Consider the following 26,107-nt stretch of genomic DNA (forward strand, 5'->3'; position numbering starts at 1 on the left):
TAGGTAGCTGAACCACAAGAAGTGTGTGCAGACATAGTACTGGTACAATTGCAAAGTCATTAGATAAATCTCTCCCAGCTCAGTCACCCCACGTAGCTTATTCCATAGACAAATAGCATTATTTAGAGTCTTGTAGATTTCCCAAACATACATTGTCACAGATATTACCCTTATAAGCATTCAAGTTCATCCAGACCTTTTTCCATTTCTGTGAACCGACTGTTTTCATAAACTACTGTAGGAAGTTGGCTCTGTATGTGCTATTTCAAAGTAAGGAATAGCATGCACAGAGTCCAAGGGTTCCCCTTAGAGGTAAAATAGTGGTAAAAATAGATAATACTAATGCTCTATTTTGTGGTAGTGTGGTCGAGCAGTAGGCTTATCCAAGGAGTAGTGTTAAGCATTTGTTGTACATACACATAGACAATAAATGAGGTACACACACTCAGAGACAAATCCAGCCAATAGGTTTTTATATAGAAAAATATATTTTCTTAGTTTATTTTAAGAACCACAGGTTCAAATTCTACATGTAATATCTCATTCGAAAGGTATTGCAGGTAAGTACTTTAGGAACTTCAAATCATCAAAATTGCATGTATACTTTTCAAGTTATTCACAAATAGCTGTTTTAAAAGTGGACACTTAGTGCAATTTTCACAGTTCCTAGGGGAGGTAAGTATTTGTTAGGTTAACCAGGTAAGTAAGACACTTACAGGGCTTAGTTCTTGGTCCAAGGTAGCCCACCGTTGGGGGTTCAGAGCAACCCCAAAGTCACCACACCAGCAGCTCAGGGCCGGTCAGGTGCAGAGTTCAAAGTGGTGCCCAAAACACATAGGCTAGAATGGAGAGAAGGGGTGCCCCGGTTCCGGTCTGCTTGCAGGTAAGTACCCGCGTCTTCGGAGGGCAGACCAGGGGGGTTTTGTAGGGCACCGGGGGGGACACAAGCCCACACAGAAATTTCACCCTCAGCGGCGCGGGGGCGGCCGGGTGCAGTGTAGAAACAAGCGTCGGGTTCGCAGTGTTAGTCTATGAGAGATCTCGGGATCTCTTCAGCGCTGCAGGCAGGCAAGGGGGGGGTTCCTCGGGGAAACCTCCACTTGATCAAGGGAGAGGGACTCCTGGGGGTCACTCCTCCAGTGAAAGTCCGGTCCTTCAGGTCCTGGGGGCTGCGGGTGCAGGGTCTCTCCCAGGTGTCGGGACTTTGGATTCAAAGAGTCGCGGTCAGGGGAAGCCTCGGGATTCCCTCTGCAGGCGGCGCTGTGGGGGCTCAGGGGGGACAGGTTTTTGTACTCACAGTCTTAGAGTAGTCCTGGGGTCCCTCCTGAGGTGTTGGATCGCCACCAGCCGAGTCGGGGTCGCCGGGTGCAGTGTTGCAAGTCTCACGCTTCTTGCGGGGAGCTTGCAGGGATCTTTAAAGCTGCTGGAAACAAAGTTGCAGCTTTTCTTGGAGCAGGTCCGCTGTCCTCGGGAGTTTCTTGTCTTTTCGAAGCAGGGGCAGTCCTCAGAGGATGTCGAGGTCGCTGGTCCCTTTGGAAGGCGTCGCTGGAGCAGGATCTTTGGAAGGCAGGAGACAGGCCGGTGAGTTTCTGGAGCCAAGGCAGTTGTCGTCTTCTGGTCTTCCGCTGCAGGGGTTTTCAGCTAGGCAGTCCTTCTTCTTGTAGTTGCAGGAATCTAATTTTCTAGGGTTCAGGGTAGCCCTTAAATACTAAATTTAAGGGCGTGTTTAGGTCTGGGGGGTTAGTAGCCAATGGCTACTAGCCCTGAGGGTGGGTACACCCTCTTTGTGCCTCCTCCCAAGGGGAGGGGGTCACAATCCTAACCCTATTGGGGGAATCCTCCATCTGCAAGATGGAGGATTTCTAAAAGTTAGAGTCACTTCAGCTCAGGACACCTTAGGGGCTGTCCTGACTGGTCAGTGACTCCTCCTTGTTTTTCTCATTATCTTCTCCGGCCTTGCCCCCAAAAGTGGGGCCTGGCCGGAGGGGGCGGGCAACTCCACTAGCTGGAGTGTCCTGCTGGGTTGGCACAAAGGAGGTGAGCCTTTGAGGCTCACCGCCAGGTGTGACAATTCCTGCCTGGGGGAGGTGTTAGCATCTCCACCCAGTGCAGGCTTTGTTACTGGCCTCAGAGTGACAAAGGCACTCTCCCCATGGGGCCAGCAACATGTCTCGGTTTGTGGCAGGCTGCTAAAACTAGTCAGCCTACACAGATAGTCGGTTAAGTTTCAGGGGGCACCTCTAAGGTGCCCTCTGTGGTGTATTTTACAATAAAATGTACACTGGCATCAGTGTGCATTTATTGTGCTGAGAAGTTTGATACCAAACTTCCCAGTTTTCAGTGTAGCCATTATGGTGCTGTGGAGTTCGTGTTTGACAAACTCCCAGACCATATACTCTTATGGCTACCCTGCACTTACAATGTCTAAGGTTTTGTTTAGACACTGTAGGGGTACCATGCTCATGCACTGGTACCCTCACCTATGGTATAGTGCACCCTGCCTTAGGGCTGTAAGGCCTGCTAGAGGGGTGTCTTACCTATACTGCATAGGCAGTGAGAGGCTGGCATGGCACCCTGAGGGGAGTGCCATGTCGACTTACTCGTTTTGTCCTCACTAGCACACACAAGCTGGCAAGCAGTGTGTCTGTGCTGAGTGAGAGGTCTCCAGGGTGGCATAAGACATGCTGCAGCCCTTAGAGACCTTCCTTGGCATCAGGACCCTTGGTACTAGAAGTACCAGTTACAAGGGACTTATCTGGATGCCAGGGTCTGCCAATTGTGGATACAAACGTACAGGTTAGGGAAAGAACACTGGTGCTGGGGCCTGGTTAGCAGGCCTCAGCACACTTTCAATTGTAAACATAGCATCAGCAAAGGCAAAAAGTCAGGGGGCAACCATGCCAAGGAGGCATTTCCTTACAACTACCTTTTCCGCTAACATGCACCAATCTATATCCCGTTTCCATGCCTCAATATCCGCTGGTTGAGGAGAGCCATAGGATTTAGCAATTTTCCTTTTGTCCACCACTATGTTTGCCCATCCACAGTTTAGGGCACTTGAATTTCCTAATATAATGGTGTGCTTTTCAATTACTTTTGGGGCATGAATTGCTTAGTTAGAAATGGGTGAGGGGTGCATGGTTTGAAGACCAGACTGAACGTTGCTGTTAATTTTTTTTTTCTGTATTATGTAGGAGAGGTTCTGTTACGTTTGGGTAGACTGGATGAAGCAGCAAATGTTTACAGAGGACTGCAAGAGAGGAGTCCAGAAAACTGGGCCTACTACAAAGGGTTAGAGTCTGCACTTAAACCAGGTATTTACGTATTTATGTGTCTTAATTTTAAAGTTGCTGGTACCAATCTTATACTACTTACACACAACATGATTTTTCCAGGTGCAATTCTGTTTAGTATTTTATGTAGTGTTTTATTTTATAATCCTTTAAACTGAAATCAAACTGTTTATTCAAACGCATATATACTTTATCCTTTCCTAGCCAGTGTAGAAGAGAGGCTAAAGATTTATGAGGATGGATGGATGAGATATCCAAGGGGACTTGTATCACGAAGATTGCCATTAAACTTTTTATGTGGTAAGCAAAATATTCTCTGATTTATTTTACATATACTCGTAACAGAGTTCTTTGGACTGCCTTTAGTAGATTGCTTCTATTTGGCACTCCTCAAAACATACTACTTTGACTACTTAAATGAATCTGTGTTTGAGAGATATAGCTATTTGTCTTCTTGTCTTTTTAGGTGATATGTTTAAGGAATGCCTGGACAGATACTTAAGAATGAATTTTAGCAAAGGCTGTCCACCAGTTTTTAATACTTTAAGGTCGCTATACCATGATAAGGAGAAGGTAAGAAGAAAATTTGTGCATTTTACTTTTCACTGTATGAATTTTACCTTTATTAGTTAAGTAAACATTTTCTTTTTTCCTCCTGCCATGTTCTCTTATGCGGTGCCTAGGTTGATAGTAATCTTGATGACATTTATTTTAAATAATATAACAATCTTTATTCTAGTACTATGTCTCTACTCCTGTCCCCATGCCTTATCATTCTCTGTTACACCCCTCCTTTCTGAATTCTCCATCTGGCAGTGATTTACCATCATGGCCAAAGTCTATAATCATGAGGCCTTTTTCGTTATCATGGAGGGAATTCATTCCTCTTCAACAGAGGAGGCACAACGAGGCCCTTTGTTTCCCGTAAGCCATTGATGCTTTTTCTTTTCTTTGGGAACACTTTCTGTACTGTTCAAAAAAAGGTGCCTCTTGCAATTAATATCTTTAACTGGTGGGGAAAAGGGTGAATGTGTCCACTTCCTCCTGACTTGCGCTTTTTGGTTCTGAGAAGAATTAACTTTATTTTTTAGAAGTTACGTAGGGACTTTTATCTTTTGTATGGGTGTTGGTTCTTGCTTGTCGTGAATGTGAGGCAGTCTATTGATTTTTTTACGTTGCTTTTGTTTGGGAGAGGAAGTTGTCCTGATAAAGGAATCCTTTCTCAGTCTCGTACAATTTTGTAGCTATTAGTTTATGATAACCTTACCCTATGTCCAGTTGCCAGTGCGAACAGGTGACGCTTGTGACTTCAGCCTCTAAGATGTGAAATTACGTCACCATGAACTGTGGATCATGCAATACAAGTTGCTTAATGTTCAGGTACTCCTGATTTCCAGTCACTTGAACTGTGCCCTAACTAGAAATTGTTAACTGGCACCACGTATTGTTAATGTTAATACTTTATTTGGACTAAACAAGAAACTTCATTGGGGTGTTTGTTTTTTGAGCTGAAAATTTGTGTGGGGCAACTTCAAACTCTGAAGCCTAAGTTTGGACCTCTACAAAGTCTCGGTCTAGAATGCCTTAATCTGCTTCCTTACAGAAATCTCACCATCTTCACAGGATAATATTGGCACTAAGGCAAATGTTTGAGAAAATCTTGTGTTTAGATGTGGTTAAAATGTTGTGCCTCATATTTCTGCTCAAAAGACATTTCTACTTTATGGACTTCCTTGCAGCTCCTGTCCACTACTGTTATATTTTAATATCTGTGATTAGAATTCCTTTTTGTCCTTATAAGATAAAGCACTGATTTGACAAATTATTTACAGTACCATATCTCATCTGAATTTCTGTCCCCTACTAATTCCCTGAGTAAGCCTTTTGTGCTCCACCGTGCTATTTAAGGAGGCTGGTGCCTAAAGCCAGTATTTTGGTTGTTAATTTGAATTGCAATAGTATTGTGGCAATGTAAAATATGACTCGCACTGGATACTTAATGTTAAACCCTGTCTTAAAGTATTTCTTCAGGGATTTTAGCACCATGCTTATAAAAATATGTTTTGCTAATAGAGGCTCTACAGTCGCACCTCATACAGTTGCACCTCAAGAACATGGCATATAAGGTTCTTCCTGTGCTGCCGGGAGACCCTTATGACTTTTGCACAAACAGTCCAATATGGACACGATGCATATAAGATGCATGTAAGCATATAAGTAGTTCATACATTCTGGACTGGACGTTTTAGCTCAGTTGTTTGTTTCAATAGCCTGCAATGTCCTATTTTGCTGACACACTGAAACATCACTGAGTTTTCCAGCAAATTCCAGCCCTCATTGATAGGTATGCCCTTTGACCAGACTTTTGGCGACAGCTGATGGGCAGTCAAACATTTCAAAAACAGCAAGGCTATGGCTTGATTGTTGGAACTGCTGTCCCTAGCTTGTCAAAATCATACGTTGTGCTGAAAGTTCAGGGGTTACTCTAGAATACTCCTCTTGATCCAACATCACCAGTCTCCTCCCATTCAACAATCATGCAAGCTTTTTGCGGCTAAGGCAGGAGCAGTGCCAATGGTTGAGGACAGCAGGAGCTTCAATCCTGTTCCTTCTCTTAAGGCAACACTTAGGTTGTCTGCGAATGAGCATCTAGGAAACAGTAGGGGGCTGGACACAGTATTGCCTAACTTATTGCCACTTGATCGCTTCAAATTTGTGGGTCCTTCAGATTGTCCAAGATAATTCAGCTCTTTTAGGACACCTTTTATTACATTCCACCTGTTTACGCCCAAATATAGGCAGACCACACCAGTACGCTTTCCAAAGAAGTGTTGCTGTTTTTCCCCCGAAGTCTGTCAAGCCTTTTACCTTGGGTGTAGCATGGACTGGACGGTTACGTGTGCTGCTTTCTGGTCTCTAAGCATGCTTGGTGCTCGAAGGTGATCTTAAAGATTGCCTGACTCATTGCTTAAGAAGTAGTTTGAGTGTTGGCCCTAGTTCAGCTTCTCCTGAACAAAGAGAATTGGATTTTAACCCTTCACCTGCAGGACTAATACTTTTATATATAAGTTCTGCAGTACTGTTGGAAGTATCTTGGTGGGGTCAGGCAATTTCCATGTGCATGTTGTGGTCTTAAATCAGTCCATTGGGTCTTTATGAAAGTGATGTCAGTGTTTGCAGCCATTATTCGGGAATATATTTATCCCCTTACCTCTGCCTTCTGAAGGTGAGATGACTTGAGCTACTCCTGGGCCAGCTACCGAAGAGACTGATGTCTGTCCAAGATGTTCCATGGAGTTTAAGTCGTATCCCCAACTTTAACAGAATTACCCTTTCACAGGCCATTTTGGATTTAGTCTGGGACATTCGGGTTATGATCCAAATGTTTCAGACGAAAGCTAGTATTTCAGCTCTTATTGTTCTAAGGTTTATGGACCTTTTAGCAATCTGCTGATGATTCATGTTTGGGGGGGTGTTCACCCCCTATATTGGAACCAGTGCTTGCAGTGGGCTTAGCTGTATGCATCCAATAGGTTCTTAAGACCTTTCAACAAGGATGGCATGGGTTCACGGTTGCTGTGTGGTAGTGTTGAGTTGTGATGCTGGCTGGCACTTGATGGGATCTTTGTTGGTCAGTTACCTGGCGGGATCCATCAATATAAGGACATCTTTCCATTTCTGCACCTGATCTAGTTTCTGCTGAAGAAAAACAACAAAGGTTAAGTCCAGCTCATTTGATAGCCCCAAACTGGTCACTGAAGTTGCCTGCTTCTTCTGGACGATCTTCCCAGCAGTAGGGACTAGTTTTACACAGGCCCAGCTCCAATCTAATCCTCTGTATGCAGAGATTGGCCTTGTTTTGGGCACAGTTAGATGTTACATATTAATTCTTTTGTCCTTTCTTTGGCTGCTTGAGCAGCCCTCTTTATTTAAGTTGTCTGTTGCAGTGAAGGGTTTTCACCCCCCCAAAACAAAAACGGCCCCCCAACACCCCATCCACCCATGTTCCCTTTATAACACTGCAAGGAGTTCTTAACTTGGTGTAAGCATTTTTTATATTTTCACCATCCCAGATTCCTCACAGCTGTATTCTGAGGCTCTTCCCAGTGAAAACCGGGGTTGTCAGTGCATTACATCTCTGTATTGCATTATGGAACCCAAAGCCTGTCAGTCCTCAGTCCAGCTTGCATATTTTAGCTTTTTCCCTAACAAGCTGGTTCTTGGGAACCGTGCATCATCCATTAGTGTTACCTTTCCATGTGGGATGGTCCATCATGCTCCTTAGAAAGCTTTCTCTTCTGCATTCATCTGAGGAGTGGAGGCTACAGCAGTTGGACCCATGGTATGCTCTTAGCTTTTATTTTATAGGATTAAACAGTACTGTTTTGATGATCAGCTATTTGTGAGGTTCATTGGAACAAAAGACGGAAAGGTGATCAAAAGACGGACTATATAGAGAAGTTCTTCACTACATCAAACAGTTATGTCTTGGCTTAAAAGGATTCTTCCGTGGACCTTAGGGTTTATTCCATCGGTGCTCAAGCTGCCACTATGGCATTAGCCCAGGGGTTTTTTGTCTTGAAATCTGTGTGGCTGCCCTTTGGACACCTGTCCATACTTCTACCCAATATTACAGCATTGATTCCCAAGTCTGCGGGCATGGACATTTTGTTCAGTCGATCCTGCTGAACCTCCTAGTGTAAGTACACTCTTCAGAGCCACCTCTTTGTAAGGGACATTACTTTGCTACTGATTCACATGGTGAGGAATCAGTGGATAGAAGTATCAATAGAAAGAATGTAATTGTCTTTAGTAACACTCATTTTGGTGGATATTGTATATAATGAAGATTTCCTGCTGCCTGCATGCCCTGTTTTGTGGAGTGCATTTTTGGTGGTGATATAAATGTATTTTGGCACACTACCAATACAAAGTCATTCATGTCAGACATGCTTCGCATCTGAGATTTAGAGCTAACTGAGGTCAGTTCGCGGGGTGAGGCTTATTTGCAGCTCTTATCATGTCAAGAGCCGTGAGACCGTCTCAACAGAAACAAGTTGTATCACCTGCTGGACCACAGGAGCTGTTGTAAAAGTTTCAGGGTCCAGATTGGTGTGCTTGGGAGATGCTCAAGGTGAAGAATCTGCAGTGAAATAAGAGTATCACCCAGAAAGTGTGATAAATGAGCAACTTATTAATCGCTCATATTTTAAATATAGAACTCTGCAGTTGTAAGAATTATATTTATTCTCAAGTATTGATGGCTACTTGTGGGTTGTGATCTCTGCAAATCGTAGATGCTTATCTTTCTGTTTTTTTTGTTGCCCCATAATCTATAAATTTGTAATAACTTCTGCTAGTTTTACCTTTTAGTTCTGTCAAGTGTGCAGTTAAATTATCTACAGACCATACATATGTTATAGCAGTGACTTTACGTATTACATTTTTAAACAGAGTGGGGTTATTCTTGGTACCCTATCCTACCCTGAAGGAGATGTACTGACCATTTCATTTGAGAAATACGCTTTCTGTTGCTTAAGTGATCAGGTTTTTTGGAGAATATACGCAGTCCTGATAATCATCACCTCTTACACACAAACACCTTGTGCTAAGCATACTTGTGTACCAGATCTATTCTTGGCTAGAGTTTTCAGTTTTTATGATGTGTTTCTGCAAGCATCCATTTATAATGCCTTTAGTGTAAATTGTGTCCAGTTACCCGTTGTTATTTTCTAATGTAAAGCCCCTTAACATCCCATGTTGTGAATTTGAATTTCTCGTCCGTTTACAAGTTAATTGGTGATAGTTACTCCAGTATTGGAACTTTCATAGATTCATATGCTTGAATTATTCCCCGTCGTCAAGATGAGTCTCAGGTACCATATAAAAGCAATGCAAAGCTAAATATATATACCATGAAGGCCTTAGGCCCTTCTAGTTTGCATCCTATCTTGATCTATGAAAAAAAAAAAAAAAAAAAAAGGCCAAACCGTTCCATCAGCCCATCAGGCTGCCCTGCCCCCTAAAACACTTCTGAGAGAAGCTCCAGTCCTTCAGATTTTCCACCGCATGTCGTGCTATGGAGTCTACACTGAGCTCTGCTCAGTTATTTCCTGTTTGGATACTTTCATCTGATATTTCTGCTTGGGAAGTATTATTTTGGTTCCCACAACGTTCTATACACATTTGTTTTGTCCTGACCTTCGTTCATCATGTCAGACAAAGAGAAGAAAAGTCTTGTCGGGTCTGCAGTACCTGTGGGGAAAAAAGAGGCTTCATTCAGAAGACAGACACAAAAACTGCATTTATTGCCTCTGGCCTGATCATTCTGCCAAGGACTGTAAGTTGTGTTGTTCCTTTTCAACAAAAACGTTGAAGGATAGAGAAGGAAGGCTGCCAATCTGGCTCCAAAAACTCAAGACCAGGAAAGAGACAGTTTCTGACTCGGATAGCGAGGATTCCTCTTGGTCCTCTGAAAGATCTCATAAGAGGGGAAGATCATCCGGTTCAAGATTCTCCTCAGAGCAGCTCGAAAAGGCCTAAAAAAAAGACCACTCGTGGGTCTTAAAAGGACCCCAGTCCTTAAGCAGCTCCTCAGGAAGTCAAGTCACCCTCTTCTAAATAGGAGAAAAAAAGAATTGGTTTGCTCTTCAAAAAAGGCTTCCAGGTCATCCTCCATGCCGCCTACACTTATGCCAAAGGTCAGTCTATCAGTTCCCTAAGCTCCTTGTCAAGGACACTGACTGTTTCACCATCAATGGCTATTTCGTTCCCGGCTGCATTACCAGCAGCAACTACTCTGCCGACGGCAGTCAACATAAAGCGAAGTCATCTGTCGATGGCTCGGTCAAAGACAGTCAACCACAAAAAAGATTCCTAGGCAAAAAAGTCCTATTTTGACCCCAGAACACACCTCTCCCAGCAAGGTGACACCCCTTATAACACCTAATCTTTTAGATGAAGAATATTCAGGTTGCACAGGATCCCTCCAAATCGCATGTTAAGTGATATGAGGAGGAATACGGGCACCAAAATTATGCCTCTCATGGTCAGTATCAACCACCATACCAAGAAGAAATGGCTATCTACCTGCATCTATAATTTCAGACTTAGAAGTTGTAAGGAAATGCCTCCTTGGCATGGTTACCCCCTGACTTTTTGCCTTTGCTGATGCAAATTTTTGATTTGAAAGTGTGCTGAGGCCTGCTAACCAGGCCCCAGCACCAGTGTTCTTTCCCTAACCTGTACTTTTGTTTCCACAATTGGCACACCCTGGCATCCAGGTAAGTCCCTCGTAACTGGTACCAAGGGCCCTGATGCCAGGGAATGTCTCTAAGGGCTGCAGAATGTCTTATGCCACCCTGGGGACCCCTCACTCCGCACAGACACACTGCTTGCCAGCTTGTGTGTGCTAGTGGGGATAAAAAGGCTAAGTCGACATGGCACTCCCCTCAGGGTGCCATGCCAACCTCACACTGCCTATGCAGTATAGATGTCACCCCTCTAGCAGGCCTTACAGCCCTAAGGCAGGGTGCACTATACCATAGGTGAGGGCATAAGTGCATGAGCACTATGCCCCTACAGTGTCTAAGCAAAACCTTAGACATTGTAAGTGCAGGGTAGCCATAAGAGTATATGGTCGGGGAGTCTGTCATACCTGAACTCCACAGCACCATAATGGCTACACTGAAAACTGTGAAGTTTGGTATCAAACTTTTCATCACAATAAATGCACACTGATGCCAGTGTACATTTTATTGTAACATACACCCCAGAGGGCACCTTAGAGGTGCCCCCTGAAACCTTAACCGACTACTCGTGTAGGCTGACTGGTTTTAGCAGCCTGCCACACTCCAGACATGTTGCTGGCCACATGGGGAGAGTGCCTTTGTCACTCTCTGGCTAGTAACAAAGCCTGTACTGGGTGGAGGTGCTTCACACCTCCCCCTGCAGGAACTGTAACACCTGGCAGTGAGCCTCAAAGGCTCACCCCCTTTGTTACAGCACCCCAGGGCACTCCAGCTAGTGGAGTTGCCCGCCCCCTCCGGCCACGGCCCCACTTTTGGCGGCAAGGCCGGACGAGATAATGAGAAAAACAAGGAGTCGTCACTGGCCAGTCAGGACAGCCCCTAAGGTGTCCTGAGCTGAGTTGACTCTAACTTTTAGAAATCCTCCATCTTGAAGATGGAGGATTCCCCCAATAGGATTAGGGATGTGCCCCCCTCCCCTCAGGGAGGAGGCACAAAGGTAGCCACCCTCAGGGCTAGTAGCCATTGGCTACTAACCCCCCAGATCTAAACACACCCCTTAATTCAGTATTTAGGGGCTCCCCAGAACCTAGGAACTCAGATTCCTGCAACCTAAGAAGAAGAGGACTGCTAAGCTGAAAAAACCCTGCAGAGAAGACGGAGACACCAACTGCTTTGGCCCCAGCTCTACCGGCCTGTCTCCCCTCTTCTAAAGACACTGCTCCAGCGACGCTTTCCACAGGGACCAGCGACCTCTGAAGCCTCAGAGGACTGCCCTGCATCTAGAAGGACCAAGAACTCCAGAGGACTGCGGCTCTGTTCACCAAAGACTGTAACTTTGCAACAAAGAAGTAACTTTGAAACAACTTGTGTTTCCCGCCGGAAGCGTGAGTCTTGGCACTCTGCACCCGACGCCCCCGGCTCGACTTGTGGAGAACAATCACTTCAGGGAGGACTCCCCGGCGACTGTGAGACCGTGAGTAGCCAGAGTTGCCCCCCCTGAGCCCCACAGCGACGCCTGCAGAGGGAATCCCGAGGCTCCCCCTGACTGCGCCTGCTTCTAAGAACCAGACGTCTGGTAAAGGCACTGCACCTGCTGCCCCCAGGACCTGGAGGATCCGACCTCCAGTGCAGGAGCGACCCCCAGGTGGTGGCTACCCCGAGGAGCCCCCCCTTTTGCCTGCATCGCTGAAGAGACCCCTTGGTCTCCCATTGCTTTCTATTACAAACCCGACGCTTGTTGGCACACTGCACCCGGCCGCCCCCGTCCTGCTGAGGGTGTACTTTCTGTGTGGACTTGTCTCCCCCCCCCCCCCCCCCCCCCCCCCGTGCCCTACAAAACCCCCCTGGTCTGCCCTACGAAGACGCGGGCCCTTACCTGCTGGCAGACTCGAACCGGGGCACCCCCTTCTCCATTGAAGCCTATGCATTTTGGGCACCACTTTGACCTCTGCACCTGACCGGCCCTGAGTTGCTGGTGTGGTAACTTTGGGGTGCTGTAAACCCCCAACGGTGGGCTACCTTGGACCCAAACTTGAACCCCGTAGGTGGTTTACTTACCTGCAAAAACTAACAAACTCTTACTCCCCCCAGGAACTGTTGAAAATTGCAGCAAGTGTCTAGTTTTAAAATAGCTATATGTGATTTATGTGAAAACTGTATATGCTATTTTGCTAATTCAAAGTTCCTAAAGTACCTACCTGCAATACCTTTCATTTGAAGTATTACATGTACATCTTGAACCTGTGGTTCTTAAAATAAACTAAGAAAAAATATTTTTCTATACAAAAACCTATTGGCCTGGAATTGTCTCTGAGTGTGTGTTCCTCATTTATTGCCTGGGTGTGTATAACAAATGCTTAACACTACTCCTTTGATAAGCCTACTGCTCGACCACACTACCACAAAATAGAGCATTAGTATTATCTCTTTTTGCCACTATCTTACCTCTAAGGGGAACCCTTGGACTCTGTGCATACTATTCCTTACTTTGAAATAGTGCATACAGATCCAACTTCCTACAGAGGTAATGCTTTCAGACTATAGAAAGCGATATCCATCTAATGCAGCTCCTGCACAGCAAGCATCCACCATTGCCGCATCTCCTGCTGCTCAACCATCTATGCCAGCACAGAGAACTGTTTTTGCCGACCTCGGTTCGGTGCACATCACACACAGCCCTTCTCCATAACCCGGATACCTTAGATGAGCAGAGAGGAAGAAGAGCTCCGTGGCATACGTACGGAATGGGATGACTACCTCATCCCCTACACCATCATCTCCGTCACCTACCCCAGTGGACTCGCCACCCGAAGACCTTGTTTTTTTTTCACAACTTAAGGGAAAGAGCAGCTAAAAGATTTGACCCTCCATGCCTACCAAACTGATGGACTGTTTCTTATATGATTTTTAAAGAACCGTTCCAGAAAAGTATAAGATCCATGCCCATCAACTATATCTGAGAAGAGGCCCTGAAAGTTATGAAGAATCCGGCTTCAGAGACTGCACTTCTCCGGTGCTTTATATTATTTTATTGAGGCGCAATAGGACGCCCTGGCTTGTCTAACTGGTCACCCAAAGCCAGATTCAGTGATCACGCAGGCACCCCAAAGAAGATCCAGGAACCTCTCCTCCCCAAGCTCTGCCCCTCCGGACAAAGAGGGAAGGTGCTTAGATAACATCAGTAAGCATTTTTCCTCAAAGTAGGCAGTAACAGAGCAGCAAATTTTCTAGCTGTTTTGGGCAGATATAATCAACAGCTATGGGCTGACATTGCCCCATAAATAGATAAACTTACAGAAGAGGCTTAGGTTAGGCAAACAATATGTTGCATGAAGGGCAGTAAACATCTGTGAAAGTTATGGACTGTGCCATGGACATTGCCACCACTGCTTTTAGGCAGCTAGCAGGGTCTGCTGTGCTCAGGAGACAAGGCTGACTTTACAGCTACCTTCTTTAGGCCTTAGGTGCAAAATAAGATTCTGGATCTTCCCTTTGAGGGAGAGGCTCTTTTTGGTAAACATGTAATCAAAGTGCTACAGACAAAGCAGGCTCTGGTATGGCTAGATCTTTGGGAAATCTGCAGTTCAAGACGTTGCCCTTTCTTGGGGCCGTAGGGGGATGCCTTCATATAGAGGTTTACAACAATACTGATATCCCTCTTGCGCATGTACTCCTCAATGTATTTTTTTCTCTCAATACTCCCAGAGACAACCACCTCAAGCGGCCTGTAGGAGGCTGGCTCAGTTTATGGTGGACAACTATAGTGTGACACCCTATACTGAGTCCACCCAACCCTTAGTGGTAGTGTTTAGGTGTCCAGATAGCAAAAGCTCTCTAGGGTTAGCTGTGGTGAGCAGCTGAAGCTTATCTAGGAGGAGTGTAAAGCACTTGCAATACCACAATAATCAGTCAGTAACTCTCACACAAAGAACCACACCAGGTGTTGCAAAAATGAAGTATTCTTTATTAGAACACTACTGATAAACTAACATTGGTATATCTTCACATGGAGATTCTAACACACAAAACATGCACTTGTAAACAACCAGGAATAGCATAGAAATACATAGGGCCTAGACGGGGAGGGGGAGGGGAGACCAAACCACATACTAAGAAAGTGGTATAAGAATGGAGGTGCCCAACCAAGGTATGCATATTAAAATCCAGAGGCTGAGGGAGTTAGAAATGACCAGAGGTGAGTACCAAAAATCCCAGGGGCGCCCTGGTGCTGATTTATCGAACCGGAGGTCCCATAGGCTAACACAGGACAGTTTTGTTTACATTTTTACGGATTCAGAACCCAGGGTCCAGTTGACCCCTAGGAAACCAGTTGACACAAACAAGGTTGAATAGTGCCCCTACCTGTGGATACCCAGAATACCTACACTAGGGAACCCAGGTGCATAGGGGTAAAGTGGCAGTGGAAGCCTTGGTTGTCCAGATGCTGTGGCAAACGGTGGACAAGGCCGGTGGAACCCAAGGGTGGATTCTGGATATGAAGAACCTAAAAAAGAGTGGACAGTATTCAGACTACTCGTAGATGTCCAGGCGGTGCCGGTAGGCAATGTCCACCCTCTTGGAGGTGAAGTTCCTGCAGGTCAGTGAAGGAAGAAATTCAGCTGCGGAGGCCAGGGGGATGCCGGAGATCATTGGAGTTACCCACAAGCTGTCCAACATTGGTCACCGGAATGCAGGAGAGTCAATGGCCAGCAGAACCACCAACAAGCCTTGGCAAATGCAAATAGTTCAAGCAAGGAAGATTGCAAGTTTTAGAGGACCAGCAAGATCCTAGTGACTCGACCCTTGGAGGGGAGTCGGGGCAGGTCTTCAGCAGGAAGGAAAGCCTGCCAGAGTCTGAGGTACTCCATGAGTGACCTACTAGAAGCAGACACAATGAGAGACAGTCCTCAGCAGCACAACAGAACAGGAGTCCGACATCGCAGGAGCTGTAGAGTGGAAACTGATCTTGGATTTGCAGAGTCCTGCAGGCTGGGGTTTCTTGGAGCTCGAAGATCTCTCAGAGGAAGAGCCAACAAGCCTTAGCAAGAGCAACTGTTACGGTGCACAGGAGTTCCATTCCAGTGGCTCCAGCAAGGGTACACCGTCTCTCAAATTGATCAGTAGACAGGTTGGATCAGAAGAGGACCTCAGAGCATCCACCTGTGAGCAGAGTCTCTTCATTGTCTGTGGGACAGCAGGATCCGCCAGCTGGTCATCATCTTGTGGTGCCTGCGGATGCAGGGGAGTGACTCCTTCACTCCAATGGAGATTCCTTCTTGGTTCTTGGATGCAGGCAACATTTTTGTTGCCCTGGAGGATGCACAGCAGCGGGATGTTGCAGAAATCTTGAAGGAGCCTGAGAAAAGATTTTGCAGTGGGGAGTTCTCCCAACTGAATACTGTTTTGTTTCAGTTCAAAAAGCCGACCAGCAGCGGTTCCAGAGGCCAGGAGCAGAAGATGTCTTGCAGGGATTTCTGTGAAGTCTTGCTTGACAAATCTAAGTACCCCCCTTGGGGGAAGCCCTCAAGTAACCCTAAAAGTGGGTTGATCACTGTGAAGTGACCCACTTATCAGAGGGGTCAGGGACGTCATCTACCTGCCTAACGAGTCAAATGCTCCCAGGGGGCTCTTCTCACCTTATTTTCAAGATGGCAGAATCAACCGGCCACCTGGCACAGCTCTGTGCACCTCCCTAGGGGAGGAGATGGGCAAGGGGGGGGTCACGCCCCTGTCGTTTGTGTGGTTTTGCTCCAGAACACGACCTGGAGGTTCCTGAACTGGTTCAAACCAAATTATGCAAGGAGGGCACCAAATGCGTGCCCTTCAAAACAGTCTGGTGGTGCTCAGAGGCCACCTCAGCCCAGAGACACCTACTTCAAAAGGAGAGGTGGTCACACCTCTCCCTTGCAGGAAATCCTTTGTTCTGCCTCGCCCTGCTTGAGTTAGGCACATCAGCAGGAGGGCAGAACAGTGTCTGGGGTCGTCAGCAGCGTGGGCTCTGACGCAGGCCTCGTAAGGCTGCACAGGCAGAACTGAGGGATCCTCTAAAGAACCCCCACAGTATATGGGATCATGAAACTAGCACTGAAATTTATGTAGTTGCATGTCTCCAACGTGTTTGATACCAAATATTCCTAGATTCGAAGCCGTTATGTAGTTGGACCACTCGTGTTGACCAGTGTCCACTATATATCTTAAGATGGCTTCCCCACACTTAAAACACCCAGGGAATGGAGTCTGGGAGTGGTAGGGGTATCCTGCTCATGTAGGAGTACTCTCACACTTGGGGACATGCACCCTGCCTGGACTGAAGGGCCTACCAGAGGGTTGACTTGGTGTGCAAGTGCAGGGACCGCAATCTAAGGCAAGCCTTACATCTAAAGCGAAAGGTGCAGGCACCATTTTACATAGGCGCCAGTGGCTGACCTGCAGACACAGTTTGCATGAGCTCCCATGGGTGGCATAATACATTCTGCAGCCATGGGGAGACCCCTGGTGTGCCAATGCTGTGGGTACTTAAGTACCATATACATGGGTGCACCAATATTCCAATTGTGAGGTGTAAAAGTTTGCCTGCAACCAAATTTAGAGAAGAGAGCACAGATACTGGGGTCCTGATTAGCAGGATCCCAGTGTACTACACTCTAAACATAATGACACCAGGCAAAAAGTGGGGGTAACTCTGTCAGAAAGATGCTACTTGGCTACATGGCCTATAAAAGACCTGCGCCTTGAGGACAATCAATGTGTCTTGGTGACAAAAGTGAATCGCATGAGCTAATCCATCTAGCTATGCTCTTTTTGGAAAAGGGTTGTCCTTTCCTTGTTGTGCTGTAAGCCACAAATAGGTGGTTAGACCTACAGAAAGTATTGGTCTTGTCTATGTAGAATTTGATGCATCGCTTGATGTCCCAAGAATGAAGAGCCTTTTCAGCCAGTGTTGAACAGTTCAGAAAGAAGGTCTTAAAGAACAAAGGCTCATTGAGATTAAAGTCCGAGGGGACTTTAGGAATAAACGTTGTGGTTGTGCGAAGGATTACCATCTCATCTCTAAGCTACGAGAAGGGTTCCTGAGTAGTAAGAGCTTAAATTTCACTGACATGCCTGGCAGAAGTCAGGGGCACAAGGAGGGCAACCTTCCAAGATATGTACTTTAAATCTGCTCTGTGTTAGGCTCAAATGGGCGTTTCAGAAGCTGTGACAGCACTGTGTTTTGATACCAAGATGGAGGAGAAGGTCTGAATGTAGGGAAACCCCTATATAAGCCTCAGAGGAACTGTTTGATTGGTCTGGAGGACCATAATGAGGGACATCTAGGTGACTATCTTAACTGAGATATTGCAACCAGATGAACTCTGATGGATACGTGAGCCAATCCTGAGCTTTACAAATTAAAGAGGCCTGACAATATCTGTTCCAGTGATGAGCATATGGGGTGTATCCCCTCTTTTTGACACCATAAGCAAATTCTTTTCCATTTATGAGGATAGGTTTTGGTCATACTGTTCGCTCTGGCCCTGGAGAGTATCTCTACATTCAAGTGGTATCCTTAGATGGGCAGATTCATTGTGTTGAGAAGCCAGGCTGATAAGAGGAGAGACTGGGGATTTGGGTACAGGACCTGACCCTTTCTTTTTGTCTGTAGATAAGGTGACACTGTCTGTGGGATGTGAGGTTTCTCTGACAGTAGGAGAAGCTCTGTAAACCAGTGTTAGTGAGGCCACCTTGGGGCTTATTAGTATTATTCTGTGAGGCTTGTTCTTTGTAAACACTTTTGGAAACCAGGAAATGGACGTAAAGGCATAAGCAAAGATTCTGGACCATGCCATCAAAAATACATTTCCCCCTGCCAAGATCCCGGATGGTGATGCCAGGAAGCAGAGAATCGGTATTTGGTGTTCTGGGGGTTTGCAAAGAGGTCTATATTGGCTTTGCTCAACTGCAAGAACATTTGGTTGATTGTCTCCTGATTTAATTCCCAGTCGTGGCAAGAGGACCTTAGTCTGCTGAAAGTGTATGCCATCATTTGGTTTTCCTGGGACATGCTTCACCCTTAGATGCACTCCTTTTCGGATGGACCAATTTCAGATGTGTTGCAACTCTCGAGAGAGGGGAAGTGATCTTGTACCTCCTTCTTTGTTATGTAGTTAATCATCATCGAATTATCCCTTTTAATGAGATTTGTGGCATTTTTTTAACCTGGGAAGAAATGCTTACAGAGATAGATGCACTGCCTTGAGCTCTAGCAGATTGGTGTGACATCTCCTCTGTGGCTTCTGCCACTTGTCACGGACCTGTGAATCTTGAAGGTATGCTCCCTATCCCTCCAGGGAAGCATCAGTAGTAATGACCAATGGACAGGGTTGAGCAAGGAATGAAAGGCCGACTGATAAGTGTTTGCTCTGTCCACCAAGATAGAGCTTATACCATAGCTGGAGTGTCCTGATGATGTCGTTGAACAAACCTGTCACTTGCACTCAACGGAGGTCTAGTTCTCCCTGAAAGGGGGCGGGGGGAGGAGGGAGGGTGTTGTCACACTCGTAGGCGGCAGAACAGAATCCGAGGAATGCATGAAGACATTCCCAAGAGTGACTTACAGAGGCGTACTGAAAGAGAATCTTTTCTGAACAGCCTTTGCCAGTGACATTAGCTTGAGTTGTTTATCTGATGTGGGGCAGGCCTTGTTGCTCATAGTATCCATGGTTGCATCCAGAAAGGTTATAGTCCTTGAAGGTTGTGGGTTTGATTTGTTACAATTCAGAATAAGACCTAGCTCGTTGAACAGGGCTATGCAGGCCTAGATCGAATCCTGTGATGTTTGTTTGGAATGTGCTTTTACAAGCCAGTCGTCTAAATATGGGAACACTTGATATTTTTGGTTCCTTAAAAAAGGTGCCAGGCATTTTGTAAATATTCTCAGGGCTGACTTCAGACCAAAAGGGAGAACTCTGAATTGCTTGTGGCTCCCGGCTACTGTGAACCTTAGTAATCCTCTGTGTGAAGGATGGATGGGGATGTTAAAATATGCATCCTGCATGTCTAAATTTGCTATATAATCTCTGTGGTTTAGTTATAGGAGAATATCTTGCAACGTTACCATCCGGAACAATTGCTTTTTTTTTTAGATATTTGCTTAGATCCCAGAGGTTGAGAATAGGCCACCATTCCTTCCGCTTTTGGCAGGTGAGAAAGAAATGGGATTAGAACCCCTTTAATTGTTGTGTAAGAGGGACTCTCTCCTTTCGCTCCCTTTTGGAACATGGTCTTCATTTTCAATTTGAGTAGCTGTTTGGGAGTGGAAGTATGTGGTAGGTTTAATGATGGGGTTTGAATAAATTCTAGTGTGTCCACATTGAAGAAGGTTGAAGCAGTTCTTTGACATCTTTTCTGGTAAAGATGAGCCACCTCCTTCTTCCCACCGTCTTTTTTTCTAGTTCTGCACATTTCATAAGATAAAATGTTTTATTTATTTATTAACTTGTTTAACCACAGCTTAAGACTTGAGCAAGGAGTTATGTCATAAATAATTGTTTGAGTATACATTTTCTGCTGTGATATTTAAGATTTGTATTCTTAACATTTCATGTTGCAATGTGCTATTATTACTGCTTTCTCCGCTGATTCATGCATGTGAATCTATGAAAGTTCCAATACTGGAATAAGAAAATAAGTTATTTACTGGTTACTGTAGTTCTCCAGTATTGGAACCTTTCATAGATTAACATGCAACCCACACTCCTTCCCCAGGAAGCTCAACTTTTACCTCCTTTTACCTCCTATTAATGGTGCTCGGTGCAGCTGATACTGGTCCTCGGTGCTGCATGGTGGTGATATCAGCTTGAAGACTTTGGGCTGACAACTTGCCCCAAACAGGCTTCTCAGCTGTTGTGTCTCTATGCTCTGAATAGGAGGCCATCCAGATGGCACTTGGAGTTCTCTTGGTGTGACTGGGCTCTGGAGACTCCTCCTTGAACAGGACATGGCAGGCACAGTCCCTCTCTTCACTAGCCACCAGTTGCAGTAGGTGCAGTTCTCGTCAGTGCAGCCTTTTTGCAGATCCCTTGGTGCAGCAGGCAGTCAGTCCCTTATAGTCAGTTGAGATCTGTCGTCCAGGTGCCTGGGGTGGCCCACTTATGCTCTGAAAATGCCATCCCTGCAGAATGCGGTTGGCAGCCGATGTGCTACCAAGTTCCCTCCCACCTGGTGACCACTTCCTGTGGAGTGACACACCTGGCTATCCCAGCATGCAGCATTCTGCCCACTCCAAGATGTAGAAACCCATCTCCTGGTGTACAGGCCTCCCTAGCCCACCCCTGGTAGTGACACCTCCTTGGCCTGCAGTCCCTCATTGTTCTCTTTCTGAGAATTGTTAACACGTTTCTCCAGGAGGTCAGAAAGCTGTCTCGTGGTGGAGGCTCCATTTGTTATTGGGAAGGCACAGAAGTTTGAAAAGCAACAGAGTGGTAGATCTGCTAAAGCTGCACACTTCAAAAAGTAACACCCATTTTGAATAATTTTGACTCAAAATACAAAAGTTGTTTGATACCTTGGAGAGCGCACTTTAGTTACACCGTTAGGGAATTAGCACAGCTCATGGTGTTCTGCATGTAAACCTGTACTCGCCAATTGGGTGACCAAGTCTTTCCACATTTTTCATGTTTTACTGTCGGGACCTGTAAAGTACATATCCTGCCTGTGTCAAAAGTTGCACCCTGCCTTTAGACTCGGTAGGCCTGTCAGAGGGGTGATTTACATATGCGCAGTGAAAGTTATGGCTTTTTCCATTGCGTTTAGTGGCAGAGTTGGGCTAGCAGTGCACAACTGCTCTCCTGTTCTGCAGTGGTGGATTTTGGGGACTTTTTACTTGGGTGGGTGACCTCCAGGGTGGTACAATCAGTGTTACAAGCCCTGTGGTACCCCTCTAACTTATATGCCTTGGGTACCGTGTACCATCTACTAGTAACTTAATAGCAAGTTAGTCGTTTCCAGTGGTTATAGCCAGTTCAACGTACACTTTTCGAGTCGGGGCACTGACTGAGGTCTGGTTAGCAGGCCTGAGTGCACTCATTTGGAAAAACTTATGGGGGACCATACAAAAGGAATTTCCTTATATTTGCCATCTCCATCTCCTTTCTTGCACTCCATTTGACTGCCCCACACACCATCCCCAATGCATTTTGTTCCTCAAGTTTGATGGAGTATCCGTCTTACTACCCGCCAAGATGAATACGCCTTGGCATTCACGTAGGAAGAAGTGCTTGATGGAGAGTATAATCGGATAAAGACTATCAGCTGCAGATTTCTTACCTTAGAATTATCCCCAGGATTCAGACTGGATCTTGGTCCAGCTCCCAGCCCACGTTGCTGCTGACCCCAGGCACTGTTCTGCCCTCCTGCTGGGGAACCTGGCAAACAGAGGAAGGCATAACAAAGGATTTCCTGTGAGGGAAAGGTGTGACTGCCTTTCCTTGTGTACTAGGTGTCTAAGGGCTGGGATGGGAAGGCATCTGAGCACCACCAGACTGCTTTGAATGGCCCATTTGGTGCCCTCCTTGCATAATCTGGTTTGCACAAGTTCAGGAACCCCTGGTTCCTGCTCTGACTCGAAACTGCACAAAGGACAGGGGAGTGACCACCCCCCTCTCCAGACCACCCCCCTGTCCAGCTCCTCCCCTAGTGAGGTGCACAGAGCTCTGCCAGGTGGCCACTTGATTCTGCCTTCTTCAAAATATGTGCATAGGCCCCTGCGAGCATCTGACTGGTTCGGCCAGGTTGATGACATCCCTTACCCCTTATGATAGGTGGGTCACCTCAGAGAGTGACAAACCCCCTTTTAGGGTTACTTAAGGGCTTCCTGAGGTTGGGTCCTCAGATTTGTTGAGGAAGAGTCTACAAGGAACTGTCTGCAAGACATCATCTGCTCCTGGCCTCTGGAATTGCTGCTTGTCTACTTTGGAACTGAAACACGCCTTCTTCTGGTGGGAGGGCTCCCATTGCAACATTGTTTCTCCAGATCTTGCAAGAAGTCTGCAACATCCAATGCTGTGTATTATGCTGTGTATTCTCCAGCGTCAGAAGGACTTTGTTTGCACCTGGAAGCACAAAGGAATCTACCTTGGAGTGAAGGAGTCACTCCCCTGCATCTGTAGGCACCTCAAGACAACGTGGACCAGCTGGTGGTGTCTGCTGTCCCACGGACATCAAAAGGCTCTGCACCACAGGTTGTGAGTCTGTGGCCTACTCTGGGTCCTGCTTGTCTTCTGACCAACTTGGGAGACGGTGGGCCCCTATCCCTGCCTTTGGACTTGGACTTGAACCCCTGTGCACCACAACTGTTGTCCTTGCCAAGGCTTTTCAACGCTTTGTCCATGAGATCTTCAGGCACCATAAAGCCCCAACCTCCAGCACTCTGCAGCTTGAAGATCAACCCCTGTCCTTCAATTCCTGCGACGTGGGATGTAGGAAGTTGGCTCTGTATGTGCTATTTCAAAGTAAGGAATAGCATGCACAGAGTCCAAGGGTTCCCCTTAGAGGTAAAATAGTGGTAAAAATAGATAATACTAATGCTCTATTTTGTGGTAGTGTGGTCGAGCAGTAGGCTTATCCAAGGAGTAGTGTTAAGCATTTGTTGTACATACACATAGACAATAAATGAGGTACACACACTCAGAGACAAATCCAGCCAATAGGTTTTTATATAGAAAAATATCTTTTCTTAGTTTATTTTAAGAACCACAGGTTCAAATTCTAAATGTAATATCTCATTCGAAAGGTATTGCAGGTAAGTACTTTAGGAACTTCAAATCATCAAAATTGCATGTATACTTTTCAAGTTATTGACAAATAGCTGTTTTAAAAGTGGACACTTAGTGCAATTTTTACAGTTCCTAGGGGAGGTAAGTTTTGATTAGTTTTACCAGGTAAGTAAGACACTTACAGGGTTCAGTTCTTGGTCCAAGGTAGCCCACCGTTGGGGGTTCAGAGCAACCCCAAAGTCACCACACCAGCAGCTCAGGGCCGGTCAGGTGCAGAGTTCAAAGTGGTGCCCAAAACACATAGGCTAGAATGGAGAGAAGGGGGTGCCCCGGTTCCGGTCTGCTTGCAGGTAAGTACCCGCGTCTTCGGAGGGCAGACCAGGGGGGTTTTGTAGGGCACCGGGGGGGACACGAGTCCACACCGAAATTTCACCCTCAGCAGCGCGGGGGCGGCCGGGTGCAGTGTAGAAACAAGCGTCGGGTTTGTAATGGAAGTCAATGGGAGATCTAGGGATCTCTTCAGCGCTGCAGGCAGGCAAGGGGGGGGTTCCTCGGGGAAACCTCCACTTGGTCAAGGGAGAGGGACTCCTGGGGGTCACTCCTCCAGTGAAAGTCCGGTCCTTCAGGTCCTGGGGGCTGCGGGTGCAGGGTCTCTCCCAGGTGTCGGGACTTAGGATTCAAAGAGTCGCGGTCAGGGGAAGCCTCGGGATTCCCTCTGCAGGCGGCGCTGTGGAGGCTCAGGGGGGACAGGTTTTTGTACTCACAGTCTTAGAGTAGTCCTGGGGTCCCTCCTGAGGTGTTGGATCGCCACCAGCCGAGTCGGGGTCGCCGGGTGCAGTGTTGCAAGTCTCACGCTTCTTGCGGGGGGCTTGCAGGGTTCTTTAAAGCTGCTGGAAACAAAGTTGCAGCTTTTCTTGGAGCAGGTCCGCTGTCCTCGGGAGTTTCTTGTCTTTTCGAAGCAGGGGCAGTCCTCAGAGGATGTCGAGGTCGCTGGTCCCTTCGGAAGGCGTCGCTGGAGCAGGATCTTTGGAAGGCAGGAGACAGGCCGGTGAGTTTCTGGAGCCAAGGCAGTTGTCGTCTTCTGGTCTTCCTCTGCAGGGGTTTTTCAGCTAGGCAGTCCTTCTTCTTGTAGTTGCAGGAATCTAATTTTCTAGGGTTCAGGGTAGCCCTTAAATACTAAATTTAAGGGCGTGTTTAGGTCTGGGGGGTTAGTAGCCAATGGCTACTAGCCCTGAGGGTGGGTACACCCTCTTTGTGCCTCCTCCCAAGGGGAGGGGGTCACAATCCTAACCCTATTGGGGGAATCCTCCATCTGCAAGATGGAGGATTTCTAAAAGTTAGAGTCACTTCAGCTCAGGACACCCTAGGGGCTGTCCTGACTGGCCAGTGACTCCTCCTTGTTGCTTTCTTTGTTCCCTCCAGCCTTGCCGCCAAAAGTGGGGGCCGTGGCCGGAGGGGGCGGGCAACTCCACTAAGCTGGAGTGCCCTGCTGGGCTGTGACAAAGGGGTGAGCCTTTGAGGCTCACCGCCAGGTGTCACAGCTCCTGCCTGGGGGAGGTGTTAGCATCTCCACCCAGTGCAGGCTTTGTTACTGGCCTCAGAGTGACAAAGGCACTCTCCCCATGGGGCCAGCAACATGTCTCTAGTGTGGCAGGCTGCTGGAACCAGTCAGCCTACACAGATAGTCGGATAGGTTTCAGGGGGCACCTCTAAGGTGCCCTCTGTGGTGTATTTTACAATAAAATGTACACTGGCATCAGTGTGCATTTATTGTGCTGAGAAGTTTGATACCAAACTTCCCAGTTTTCAGTGTAGCCATTATGGTGCTGTGGAGTTCGTGTTTGACAGACTCCCAGACCATATACTCTTATGGCTACCCTGCACTTACAATGTCTAAGGTTTTGTTTAGACACTGTAGGGGCACCATGCTCATGCACTGGTACCCTCACCTATGGTATAGTGCACCCTGCCTTAGGGCTGTAAGGCCTGCTAGAGGGGTGGCTTACCTATACTGCATAGGCAGTGAGAGGCTGGCATGGCACCCTGAGGGGAGTGCCATGTCGACTTACTCGTTTTGTCCTCACTAGCACACACAAGCTGGCAAGCAGTGTGTCTGTGCTGAGTGAGAGGTCTCCAGGGTGGCATAAGACATGCTGCAGCCCTTAGAGACCTTCCTTGGCATCAGGGACCTTGGTACTAGAAGTACCAGTTACAAGGGACTTATCTGGATGCCAGGGTCTGCCAATTGTGGATACAAAAGTACAGGTTAGGGAACGAACACTGGTGCTGGGGCCTGGTTAGCAGGCCTCAGCACACTTTCAATTGTAAACATAGCATCAGCAAAGGCAAAAAGTCAGGGGGCAACCATGCCAAGGAGGCATTTCCTTACACAACCCCCCCCCAAACGAAAGAGGATGAGACTAACCTTTCCCAAGAGAGTCTTCATTTTCTAAGTGGAAGAACCTGGAAAGGCCATCTGCATTGGCATGGGCAGTCCCAGGTCTGTGTTCCACTATAAAGTCCATTCCCTGTAGGGAGATGGACCACCTCAACAGTTTAGGATTTTCACCTTTCATTTGCATCAGCCATTTGAGAGGTCTGTGGTCAGTTTGAACTAGGAAGTGAGTCCCAAAGAGGTATGGTCTCAGCTTCTTCAGGGACCAAACCACAGCAAAGGCCTCCCTCTCAATGGCACTCCAACGCTGCTCCCTGGGGAGTAACCTCCTGCTAATGAAAGCAACAGGCTGGTCAAGGCCATCATCATTTGTTTGGGACAAAACTGCCCCTATCCCATGTTCAGAGGCATCAG

General features: G+C 46.7%; 1 protein-coding gene across 1 annotated transcript in view; it reads left to right on the top strand.

Annotated features, from left to right (window-relative positions):
• NAA15 (N-alpha-acetyltransferase 15, NatA auxiliary subunit) overlaps positions 1-26,107 on the top strand; it is a 761,793-nt gene that overhangs the window by 336,224 nt on the left and 399,462 nt on the right. The window contains exons 7-9 of the mRNA XM_069242270.1: positions 3,195-3,314; positions 3,498-3,593; positions 3,760-3,866. Coding sequence (XP_069098371.1) covers positions 3,195-3,314; positions 3,498-3,593; positions 3,760-3,866 — 323 coding nt within the window. The remainder of the gene's footprint in view (positions 1-3,194; positions 3,315-3,497; positions 3,594-3,759; positions 3,867-26,107) is intronic.

This window comes from Pleurodeles waltl, chromosome 1_2 (assembly GCF_031143425.1).
Source record: "Pleurodeles waltl isolate 20211129_DDA chromosome 1_2, aPleWal1.hap1.20221129, whole genome shotgun sequence".
NCBI lineage: Eukaryota > Metazoa > Chordata > Amphibia > Caudata > Salamandridae > Pleurodeles > Pleurodeles waltl.